Below are 12,345 nucleotides of genomic sequence, written 5' to 3' on the forward strand. Positions count from 1 at the left end.
AGAACTAGAATGTTAGAGAGAATCATGAACTGCTCTGAAGGGTTAATGTCTAGCTATTCCACCTGGAAGCAGGCGGGGCACACCCTGACTGTTTCCTAGAAGCAATGCACACATTGCTCTATCCAAGGACAAGGGCTAGATATGAACCCTGAGAACTTGATTGTTTGGACAGCAACTGTGGGAGGCTTTTTTAGCCTGGGCTCAAGGCCTGAGAACCAGGATTGTAGTAGATAGAGGATGGTAACTAAGCATATGAATCAACGTCATACATTCCTTTGTGTAGCAGTGTGTAATGCTTAGGGGGAGAAATATAATAAAAGGAGAAGGTGGAAGGCGGGGGGGCAGAACAGCCCATCTCCGCTGACCAGCCTGTTTGCTTGCATAAAGCTGTGTTCTGTCTCATCACTGAACCGCCACAACTGGCGCCCAAACGTGGGGCCCTCAGCACTCACCTCGCCCGGCAAGGGTTTCAGATGCGTCACTCATCCGCTTCGTGGATCCCGGTGAGTATTTTTCATTGTGGTAAGTATGGGAAGCTCCCTCTCTGCTTTGCAAGTGCAACACCGCAATGAGCTGCAGTATTTGCTGCATAAGGCTCAGCATGACTGCCCGGCTCGAGAACTCACTCTCCTGCTACAGGAGGTGCGTGCCAAGTGCCCGTGGTATCCTGAAGCCGGAAGCCTTAAGCTAGCGGACTGGGAGCGATTGGGCCAGACATTGCACGAAGAGCCTCGGGCGCCCGTGCAGGCTTTACATGCCTGGCACCTCTGCCGCGACGTGGTATAGCGTGTCGCCTCGGACAGACCCTCCCTCGCGAGGCTGGTGCTCCCGCTGCCCCCGTCCGCTCCTGCATCCATCCCCCCCCCCTGGCGATGCGACACAGCGTGTCGCCTCGGAAAGGCCCTCTCCAGCACCAACAGAGGAGCTGCCGATCCTGCCACCCCCGTCCGCTCCTGCAGCCATCCCTCCCCCTGCTTCGCCCCCAGTGCCTCTATTACCACCGCCTCCCTGGCCTTCCCCACCGGAGCCGGTGTGTGATCACCCTCCCCCCGTGGGGCCCCCCGGAGGGTCATCTGCATCTGCTCAGAAGCTTTCGCTGGTGCAACAAATGGTTCACGCAGCGAAAGCTCGATCAGATCTTACAGCAGAGGAGCTGGCTGATCTGGTCTCCGTTTGCCCAGTGACCTGGCAGAATGATGACCAGGGCAACCCCGTGGGCACCTGGACCACTCTGCCATACTCGGTGGTTAGAGAGGTAAAGAAAGCAATTCGTGAATTTGGCCTGACTAGCACCTTTGTGCGTGGTCTCATTGAAGGGATGGGTACTGGGTACTCCCTAATCCCTGAGGATTGGAAAACGCTGCTGCGCATGATGTTGTCACCCAGTCAGTATGTTATTTGGCTTAGTGAGTATCGGCAGATGGCAGAACGCCAAGCTCAGATACATAGAGAGCACGGTATCATTTATGAACATTTGGCAGGGGAGGGCCCGTTTGCTACTATTGAGATGCAGTCTCAACTCCCTCAGGCCGTCTTCCCCATTATTTCCACCTGTGCCCAGCATGCTTTCAAGAAGGTCCCGGATTCAGGCAAGCCTACCAAAAGCTTTGTCAGTATCCGTCAGAGTGCCTTAGAGTCCTTTTTGGATTTTACCAACAGATTGCAGGAGGCTATCCTCCGACAGGTGGATAACACTGAGGCAGCTCACGAGCTCCTGTTAAAATTGGCAGTTGAAAATGCAAATGAGGATTGCCGCCGTGCTCTCCAGGCAGCACAAGCCTCTGGTATTTTAGAGCTCTCAGACATGCTGCGGGCGTGCCAGAACATTGGCACACAAGCCCACAAGGCTGGAGTTCTGGCTGCCGCCCTCAGAAAAACTGGGAAGGAGGGGAAGCGCTGTTACCGCTGTGGTAAGGAGGGTCATTTTCAGCGGGAGTGCCGCTCATCTAAGGCACCAGCCCGACCCTCAAAGAAGTGCCCCAAGTGTGGGAAAGGTTATCACTGGGCTAATCAGTGTTGTAGCGGGTCGGGAAACCGCGCGACGGGTCCCCCCCGAACCCAGGGCCAAACGGGGGTGTTTCCTACTCAGGCAATCGCTCCTCTGCCTTGGAATCCGTAGACTCTATGAGGGCAGCGACTGCTGGAAGTGCAGGGCTTGATTTGATCATGCAGGAGGACACTGACTTTCGGCTGCCAGGGGAGGTCTGTGCCATACCTACACAGGTGACGGGACCTCTCCCTGCTGGCTTTGTAGGTCTTGTTCTCCCTCGCTCACATGCTGGGAAACAGGGCTTTTTTGTCATTCCAGGGGTCATTGATGCTGATTACACTGGCATTATTAAGGTTCAGGTGTGGACTCATCTTCCACAGTCGCTCCTGCGTGGACGGTCAATTGCACAATTGATTTTAGTCCCCTATCAGGTGCCAGCTGCCGAGGATCGAACTCGGGGCGGAGGCGGCTTTGGATCGACGTTGTCTCACTCGCCGTCTCACAGCGCGTCTTCTCCACTTGTTGCTCTGACAATGTCAGTCCGCCCCTCGAAACCTCAGTTAACACTTCTCTTAAATGATGTTCCTTTTACAGGGCTGGTGGACACTGGAGCTGACGTTACAGTGATTCGTGATCTGGAGTGGCCGGTTAGTTGGCCTACGGTTCCTTCTAAAGAGTTGTGGGGGATTGGGAGTAGCAAACCCGGGCGCCAAAGTTTGTCTTGGGTCACGGTCTCTAAACCAGGAGGCCGTGCCCTTGCTACAATCCGCCCTTTTGTGCTCCCTGTCCACCTCAATATTTGGGGCCGTGATTTACTTACAAAGTTAGACACCACCCTCGATATTAACATCTGATGGCCCAAAACCCTCCCTCACCCACCGTGCCCTCCGCCTTACCCTTGGTATGGCAATCCTTAGAGCCCGTATGGATTGACCAGTGGCCCCTCCCTCTAGAAAAGCTAAAAGCGCTTCATTCACTTGTGCAGCAGCATTTGCAAGCACAGCGATTGGAGAGCTCCACTAGTCCCTGGAACACCCCGGTGTTTGTTATTTAGAAAAAATCGGGTGCTTGGCAGCTGTTACATGATTTAAGGGAAATAAATAAACGCATCCAACCTATGGGCCCCTTGCAATTTGGCTTGCCAAATCCAAATTTAATTCCTCAAACCGATCAACTTTGTGTGTTAGATTTAAAAGATTGTTTTTTTACCATCCCCCTTTGCCCTCAGAATTAGCTGCTGTTATTTTGGCCTTTCAACCTTTTGCTGATTGTCCCTTTGATTTAATTGTGGATACCCATTATGTTTATTAGGTAATTGCTCATTTACCCCCTGCCCTCATTACCCCTCAGGTTGATGCAGACCTCCTTCACCTGTTTTTGTCTTTACAGCATCTTCTTGCCACTCGTCATTTCCCTTACTTTGTTGCTCATATTCGCAGTCATACCCCTCTGCCTGGGCCACTCACTGAGGGCAATGCACGCGCTGATCGCGCGTTGCGTGGTCAGGTAAATTCCCTTTTTTCTGACCCCATTGAAAGCCATGCCTTTTTTCATCAGTCTGCCTCTGTTTTGGCCCGGCAGTTTCACATTCCTGCTGATCATGCACGTTCCATTGTTCGTTCCTGCCCCCACTGTGCTGCTGCTGCTCCTACTTTTTCTTATGCCGTTAACCCCAGAGGTACCGCAGCAAATCAGCTGTGGCAAATGGACGTTACTCATGTGCCACAATTCTGCCCCTATTCATTTTTAACATGTTTCCGTTGATACTTATTCAGGCTTCCTTTGGGCAACCCCACAACGTGGGGAAGCCACTAACAAAGTTATTCACCATTTGCTGGCCTGCTTTTCTGTTATGGGTCACCCCTGCCAAATTAAAACAGATAATGCCCCAGCCTACTGCTCTGCAGCCCTCTCCACCTTTTGTGCCCGCTGGGACGTCCGTCTTAAACACGGAATCCCTTATAATTCCACGGGCCAAGCCATTGTTGAACGTGCCAATCGCACACTCAAAACCTTGCTAGATAAACAATTAAAACAAGGGGAGCTGCGTCTCCGAACCTTAGGAGACATTCAACAACAAATGCATATCCTCTTGTTTACTTTAAATAATTTAACACTGAATGCAGATCAGCAGACCCCTGCGGATCGGCATTTTCACAAATCTGAGGTACTGGAAAGACCGCGTGTCTTTTACCGTCAGCTGCCCGATCCACAGTGGCTGGGCCCAGCACCTCTAGTCACTTGGGGTCGGGGATATGCTGCTGTGTCTCTCCCTGCAGGACCGTTGTGGGTTCCAGCCCGGTGTGTGCGACCGGCACTTAAACAACATGGCATGGCACCAGGGGCTGTCGAATCCCATACCAGAGTTTCAGCTGACCTTGGAGGAGACCGCGTTGCCCCCCGAGTCGACAACGACGGGACGGAAACGGAGGAGGCGTAGCGTCCCAAGCCAGCCCGTGACATGGGAAGCAGTAAAAGCATTGGTCGCCACGGCTCAACGAAAACTGGCAGCAGATCAGCAGCCAGAAACTCCTAAGACTTTGTTTGTGGCGATTCTCGCCCAAATCACTGCTAATTCTGTGATGATTGTGTGCCTTTTGTGCCTGCTATTTCCTGTAGGGGTTGGCTCGGAAGCGCCTCCCCCGTTACAAGCCCGAATGACATATAACATATGGGAAAGATTGGCTTCAATAGCAAATGTTACCCACTTTTGTTTATCTAATTCTGTAGCAGCCGGAGATTTGTTAGGTACATGCCTTATTCCAGTATGTCATCACCCTGAGGAGATGGAGAATAAGACACTGTTCTCTGCTTATGCTAATCTTTCCTCCCAGCACTCTAGCATGGCTAATTGGGGCCCGGCCAACTATACTCTGCCTCGCACGGCTATATCCCTCCACACACCGTACCCGGCCGGGGCTCACAATGTCACCTGTGCGCGTGTAGTTAACTGCACTAGTACAAAGGTGCCCTTGGGCTGTCAAAAAATTTCTCAATCCCTTTTAAATTGTTCCCATGCTGTTAATGTTTCATATAATTATGGCCATATCATCCTACCATCAGGATGGGTTTTTACTTGTGGTTCATGCACCTTTAATTATATTCCTGCAAATTTAAGTGATGGCACCCTTTGCTGTCTTAGTAGAATGATACTTATATTGCCTTTTGCTGGTCACAATTGTAGTAAAAGAAGTGTACCCCTTTTAGATGATTATATTGCAGATGTTAAGCTTTTGGTTATTTTGTGTTTGTAATCATTGGGCTTATTTTTTGTTGCTGCTGTGTACAATGTATTCCTTCCTTGTTAAGACTTTGTAAAATTTTGCCCTGGAAAGCTCCCCAGGTTATGTCCTTGTCTGTCTGGGAGTTAAATAGCATGACAAAACAAACTGACGGCTACCATGAGATGGCCAACTATCAATAAATAAAAAACGGGGAGATGAAGGGTTAATGTCTAGCAATTCCACCTGGAAGCAGGCGGGGCACACCCTGACTGTTTCCTAGAAGCAATGCACACATTGCTCTATCCAAGGACAAGGGCTAGATATGAACCCTGAGAACTTGATTGTTTGGACAGCAACTGTGGGAGGCTTTTTTAGCCTGGGCTCAAGGCCTGAGAACCAGGATTGTAGTAGATAGAGGATGGTAACTAAGCATATGAATCAACGTCATACATTCCTTTGTGTAGCAGTGTGTAATGCTTAGGGGGAGAAATATAATAAAAGGAGAAGGTGGAAGGCGAGGGGGCAGAACAGCCCATCTCCGCTGACCAGCCAGTTTGCTTGCATAAAGCTGTGTTCTGTCTCATCACTGAACCGCCACGCTGCTCAGAGACAATTAAAGCAGAGAAGCAGCAAAATTTGTCAACCATATGACTGGTTATGACTTATTTACTTGGTCTTAAAAGAGACCAACAAGGACCTGAGTCAACTCCCTGTCAGTAAGCCCCTGCTCAGCCAATCAGGGTAGAGGGGTGGGAGGTTGCAGGTTCTTACCAGAGAGCCCAAAGGATGGCCCCGGTCACCGGTGGGGATCACTGTCCGAGCACTATTTCAGTCCCACATTTTTGGGTGGATGTCCCACAATGGGAGCTGCAGAGCACCCCCCCAGGACACACACACACACACAGAGACACCCCTCTCCTGGTGGTGGGAAAGGAACAGGGGAAAGGACAAAAGAAGTAAGAGATGAAGAGAAAGGAGAGAGGGATGGAGGGAAAGGTAAAACCACAAAAGGGCAAACCCTAATGTACCCAGTGATTCTAAGGGACAAAATCCTAGGTGTTTGGCTGAATATTCTGCCATCTTAAACTAGTGTTTTCCATGCCTAGATTTCAGCTGGCACCAGATGGATCAAATGGAACAGGTTCCAAGCCTCTCAGAGGCTCTTACCTTCTCAACAGGGACGTATGTTTTCTTGTAAAATCAGTAAAAGGAAAGGAGAAAACTTCAAAGAGGTTCCTCCTCGTGCTCACGTATGTGAACCCTAATACTCTCTCAGTCCTCAAAGAGAGACCTCGAGAAGGAGACTTGCTGAAGCAAAGCCACAGGGATCTCTGACGTTTCCCTGGACCTGCACCCCTGTCCTGCCTGGCTGATGTCAGCATCTCTCTGTGAGGTCACCACCTCCCCATCACCTTTGACCAATAGGCTGAGCTCCTGCAAAAGGCCTTTGTGATCTCAATGCCACACCCACCCCTCCCCTGCACAGCTAATGTCCTGCCGCTGGCCAGACACTTTGGAGGTTTCAGCTACTAGTACCCTGTGGATCACCCCACTCAATGAGGGTTCATTCGAGGAAGGAAGCCGGCTAGACAGTAAAACATCAGAGGCTGCTCCCAATGCTACACTCAGTTTTTCAGAAATTAGGACACTGTATGGTCAGAAGAGGCCATTACAGCATCTCATCTGACCCCCTGCATATCACAGGCCTCCTGTAGACCACAATAGCTCCTGTCGGGGCAAACACATTCCAGAAAGGCATCTAGTCTTCATAAGGACACCAAAACCGGATGCCGTATTCCAATCTCAGTCTCACTCATGCTCTGTCACCTCCCTATTCTACTCACCGCTCTGCTCCTACGTCTAATGATGGCTTTAGCTCTGTTCACAACAGAATCACACTGGGAGCTCATGATGACAGGCTTCTCCACTATGGCCCTGAAACCCCTTTCAGAGTCACTGCTTTCCTGGATATACTTCCCCATTCTGCAGGTGTGACCGGCATGCCCTGTTGCTAGTTATAGGACCTTGCATTTGGCTCTGGTCAAATTTCTTTGCTTTGAATGGGTCCAGTTTGCCACCCACCAGTCACCCACCAGTGTATTTTGTCACCCACCAGTCTTCTCAGCAGGGATTGTATGTTTGCTCTCAAATCACTGATAAAAATTATTTTAAAAATTACTCCTTGAGAGCTTCTTCAGAGGCTTAGTACCCAGAACCTGCGCCGCACAGCACAGTGAGAAAAGGACCCCTTCCCCTCCCATGCCTCTGTCCTCCCTCCAGCGGCTGGGCGCTGTGTCTCGCTCATCACAGTCCTCTCCACCACAGCCGCCTTGCAGCAGTGCGACTCCCATGTGTCCTGTGCTCTCTTCCGTGTAGCGAATCACGCGGGGTGGATGGCATCCAGGAACATGAGCTGCTGGGCCTTGTCCTGCACCCACCAGGAGTGGGGTTAGGGGAGAGCGAGCCAGTGAGCCAGGGACCTCCCTGCCCAACCCACACCAGCTGCGGGAGTCAGGCCTGAATAGGGGATAGTGGGGACCCAGCGATTGTCCAAATCACCCATAGCTCCTACACAAACAGGGTCAGTAACTGGGACAGTGCATGTTGGGGGAGGAGACTCTGGCTGGTCTGTGACAAACACCCCTATTTTGGGGGTCCCAGATCATAGTGGAGAAAAGTCCCTGTTAGAGCTGGTGGATCATCAGAGGCAAGACCCTCTGCAGGGGGTCAGGGTGCTGGGAAGGGGAAGGACAATCTCAGTTCCAGCACAGCTGGGAAAGGTTTCTACCTTTTCTCAGCCTTGGAACTGCTCTCGGATGTTCCTGAGAGCAGCCTCCTCATAGCCATGTCCACGGCTACCTCCTCCTCATCCTCTGAGTCCCTGGAGGTCCCTGCACCAGGAAGAGAAGGGGACAGGGTGACTCCTGCTGCCACGCGGGGAAAGGACAGGGGCAGGGTGGGGCAATGTGCCCCCTTCCCACCTGCGGGACCCAGGGCAGATCAGGACCCACACTTCCCCCTCTCAGTGATGCCTTCAGCCCCCAACTCCTTCAGGAGCCCATACCAAAGAGACCCTCCCTCCCCCACAGTGTCCTGGACTCACCTGCCCCCACCTGGAGCATCAAGGACCAAAGTGGCAGCATCTAGTATCAGTGGGGTTCATGTGGCTCAAGCCAGACACCTCGGCTGGGGACCCGTCCCCACAGCACTTGTCGAGTGCCTGGGCCCAGGGTGTTCACCGCCCGCTCCTCAACCCTCCCTGAGCCCAGCCTGGTTCCTCACCTGGAACAGAGCAGCGGCGCACCTCGGCCTGGCTGCTGCCTCAGGCCCCGGCACTGCTCTTGTCCCATGGGGAGCGGGCCGAGCTGATGGTGCTTGGACAGGGTTCCTCCACCTCCTGCCTTCGGGAGGCTGGAAGGTCCTCAGTGACTGGGCAGGGCAATGCCTCCTGATGGGAATCAGGGCTGGGATTCTGGGGCCCGTGCTTCCCACACAACAAGCCCCAGAGCCAACCTGCCCAGCTCCCCTACTCGGCTGAATCCTGCCTGCCCAGACACATCCTGGGACAGCTCCATTTCAGCCTAGCTGGTGCCCTTCCCACCAGAGCACCTGCATCCGGAGCAGGTTTCCTCCTCCAGAAGGCTGGGCGCTTCCACCTCCTGGCTCTGGCGGGAACTCCTTCCCCGCTAGAGGGGACAAAGGGACCGCTCTGCACCTGGGGAAGATGGCAGCTGCTTCCCTCAGGCTCTGAGGCCACCTGCAGAGCCTTCTTTCTCAACATCCTCAGGAGCCTGGCCAGAATGGAACCGAGCGAGGAGCAGCCGTGAGTCTGGGCCCAAGGCAGCCTCTCACTAACCGTCCTGTTTGGTCCCTCCCCATCCCTGTCCCTGACAGAGCAGCTCCTCCTCCCCACACAGGGGTGCAGGGAGTGCAATCTACACACACTGCCAGGAGGTCATTGCATCATCTGCTCCCAACGTTCCCCCTCGTAATCCCTGGTGCAGCAATACCCAGGGAGTCTCCTCCTTTTCCAGCACTGGGGTCAGTCACAAAGACCACCTGTCACTTTGGACAAGCAGCTCCCTCCTGCTGTCCCAAGCCACACTCCCGCTCCAGGCTAGAGAAGGAACAGAATCCAGGAGTCCAGACTTCTCCTGGGAAACCATTCCCCACGTCAAAGTCCCTAGGCATAGCAAGCCCAGGGTCTCCTTGTTTCCCATTGATTTCCAAGCTCAGCAGCTCACAGGGTCTAGCCCAGTTCAGAGACTCTCAGCCTTCGGAACAGTCTCCCACAAGGGAAGGGCTGGGAGCCCCATTGCTGGGACCTTTCCAAACACACTGGATGGAGATGGCTCTGGAGAAGCCCCTCCCCTGACTGAAAGCGAGGGACTCCTGGGGTCGCTTTGCAAATCAGATCTCCTTTCGGAGAGATTCTCTCCTCCTCTTTCTGCCTCTCCCCAGACGGACGGGGGATGCCACAGAGGAACCCTAATGCCACTCACTTGCTCTAGGTGATAAAGCGATGCATGGTGGATCTCCAAGCCCAAGGCAGGCTGGAAAGGGTGGTGACCTGAGGAATTACCCTGCTGAGCCAGCAGGCAGGGTGGTGACACTGGGTGATCGACTGGCTGTGAAGAAAGAGTCTGTCTTATTGCCAAGAGACGGAGTAGCTCAGCCAGCAGCAGGGGGTGCAGAACACTGCCCTAGTGCAGGGGAGACAGCGCCTCCCAGATCCTGACATCCCAGCACTTTACACACCTTCCTGGAGCCTGCTGCTCTTATCAATTTCAAAATAATAAAATACAAATCAAATAGAATATTTCAGCTCTTCGATTAGGTCATAATCTGATCTGAGTAAACGTGATAGGACACCTCTTATTATCTCCTGCTCCAAGTGATACTCTCCAATGGATCCCCATCCTCCCCGCACCGTGAGGTAGGTAGGAGCGGATTCTTATCCCTACTTGAAAGAGGGAGAAGCAAAGACTGAGAAAGGAGAATTGACTTGTCTTAGGTCACACAGCCAGTCAGTGGCAGAGTTGGGAATAGGACCCAAGAGCCCAGACTTTCAGACGAACCATTGCATCTTGAATTTCATACATTGAATGACCTGAATAAAGAAAAGGAGTACTTGTGGCACCTTAGAGACTAACCAATTTACTTGAGCATAAGTTTTCGTGAGTTACAGCATCCGATGAAGTCAGCTGTAGCTCACGAAAGATTATGCTCAAATAAATTGGTTAGTCTCTAAGGTGCCACAAGTACTCCTTTTCTTTTTGCGAATACAGACAAACACGGCTGTTACTCTGAGACCTGAATAAAGTGTTCTCAAATGAACAACCACAGTTCAAAGTAATTATTCACAAAGTATTTTAGAAGAACTGGAATGTTAGAGAGAATCATGAACTGCTCAGAGACACTTAATGCAGAGAAGAAGCAAACTTTGTCAACCATACGACAGGTTAGGTCTTATTTACTTGGTCTTAGAAGAGACCAACAAGGACCTGAGTCAACTCCCTGTCAGTAACCCCCTGCTCAGCCAATCAGGGTAGAGGGGTGGGAGGTTGCAGGTTCTTACCAGAGAGCCAAAAGGATGGCCCCGGTCACCGGTGGGGATCACTGTCCAAGCACTATTTCAGTCCCACATTTTTGGGGAAAATCCCACAATGGGAACTGCAGAGCACCCCCGGACACACACATACACATACCCCTCTCCTGGTGGTGGGATGCGGAACAGGGGTAAGGACAAAAGAAGTAAGAGATGAAGAGAAAGGAGGAAGGGATGGAGGAAAAGGAAAAACCAAAAGGACACACCCTAATCTCCCCAGTGATTCTAAGGGACAAAATCCTAGGTGGGGAATAAAATTCTGCCACCTTAAACTAGTGTTTTCCATGCCTAGATTTCAGCTGGTATCAGATGGATCAGACTGAACAGGTTCCAAACCTCTCAGAGGCACTTACCTTCTCAACAGGAACATCTGTTTTCTCGTAAAATCTGGAAAAGGAAAGGAGGAAACTCCAAGGGGATTTCTCCTCGCGCTCACGAACGTAAACCCTAATACTCTCTCAGTCCTCAAAGAGAAACCTTGAGTAGGAATCTTGCTGAAGCAAAGTCACGGGGATCTCTTGACGTTTCCCTGGCCCTGTGCCCCTCTCCTGTCTGGATGATATCAGCATCCCTCTGTGAGGTCACCACCTCCCCATCACCTTTGACCAATAGGCTGAGCTCCTGCAAAAGGCCTTTGTGATCTCACTGCCACAACCACCCTTCCCCTGCACAGCTAATGTCCTGCTGCTGGCCGGACACTTTGGAGGTTTGAGCTTCTAGTACCCCGTGGATCATCCCACTCAATGAGGGTTCATTCCAGGAAGGAAGCCGGCTAGACAGTAAAACATCAGAGGCTGCTCCCAATGCTGCACTCAGTTTTTCAGAAATTAGGAGACTGTATGGCCAGAAGAGGCCATTACAGCATCTCAGCTGACCCCCTGCATATCACAGGCCTCCTGTAGACCACAATAGCTCCTTTTGGGACAAACACATTCCAGAAAGGCATCTAGTCTTCCTAAAACGACATCAAGAGATGGAGAATCCACCACTTTCCTTGGCAGCTAGTTCCTGTCGTGAATCATCCTCGCTGTTGAATATTTGCTCCTTATTTGAAATATGAATTTTTCTCTTTTCACCTTCCAGCCATTGGGTCCTGTCATGCCGTGCTCTGTTAGATTAACGAGCCACTTCAAAGCCAATATTTTCTCTCCATTAAGGCACTTCAACACTTCAATGAAGTCACCTTTCAATCTTCTTTCAATCAGCTAAACAGGTTGAGCTCTTTCAATAGCTCACTAGAAGGCATTTTTCTCCAGCCCTCAGAACATTTGGTGGCTCTTTGCTGCCCCAGCTCCAAGGTCTCAACATCTTTTTCAAATGAGGACACCAAAACCGGATGCCGTATTCCAATCTCAGTCTCACTCCTGCTCTGTCACCTCCCTATCCTACTCACCACTCTGCTCCTACGTCTAATGATGGCTTTAGTCCTGTTCACCACAGCATCACACTGGGAGCTCATGTTGACGAGCTTCTCCACTTTGGCCCCAAAATCCCTTTCAGAGTCACTGCTTTTCTCGACACAC

At 51.6% G+C, this 12,345-nt stretch overlaps 1 protein-coding gene across 1 annotated transcript; it reads left to right on the forward strand.

The window, feature by feature from the left end:
- The first annotated feature begins 430 nt into the window (after positions 1 to 430).
- Positions 431 to 5,781, forward strand: LOC140909644 (uncharacterized). The gene is made up of 4 exons (XM_073339438.1): positions 431 to 503; positions 2,585 to 2,637; positions 3,380 to 3,496; positions 4,270 to 5,781. Exon 4 carries the CDS (start codon positions 4,318 to 4,320, stop codon positions 5,242 to 5,244), a length of 927 nt encoding a protein of 308 aa, XP_073195539.1. The 5' UTR covers positions 431 to 503; positions 2,585 to 2,637; positions 3,380 to 3,496; positions 4,270 to 4,317; the 3' UTR covers positions 5,245 to 5,781.
- Positions 5,782 to 12,345: the final 6,564 nt, after the last annotated feature.

Source organism: Lepidochelys kempii, chromosome 3, assembly GCF_965140265.1.
Source record: "Lepidochelys kempii isolate rLepKem1 chromosome 3, rLepKem1.hap2, whole genome shotgun sequence".
In the NCBI taxonomy this organism is placed as follows: domain Eukaryota; kingdom Metazoa; phylum Chordata; order Testudines; family Cheloniidae; genus Lepidochelys; species Lepidochelys kempii.

Bases quoted from the DNA above. Each gene is read 5' to 3' on its own strand.
- LOC140909644 (XM_073339438.1), top strand. From the start codon at position 4,318: ATGGCATGGCACCAGGGGCTGTCGAATCCCATACCAGAGTTTCAGCTG.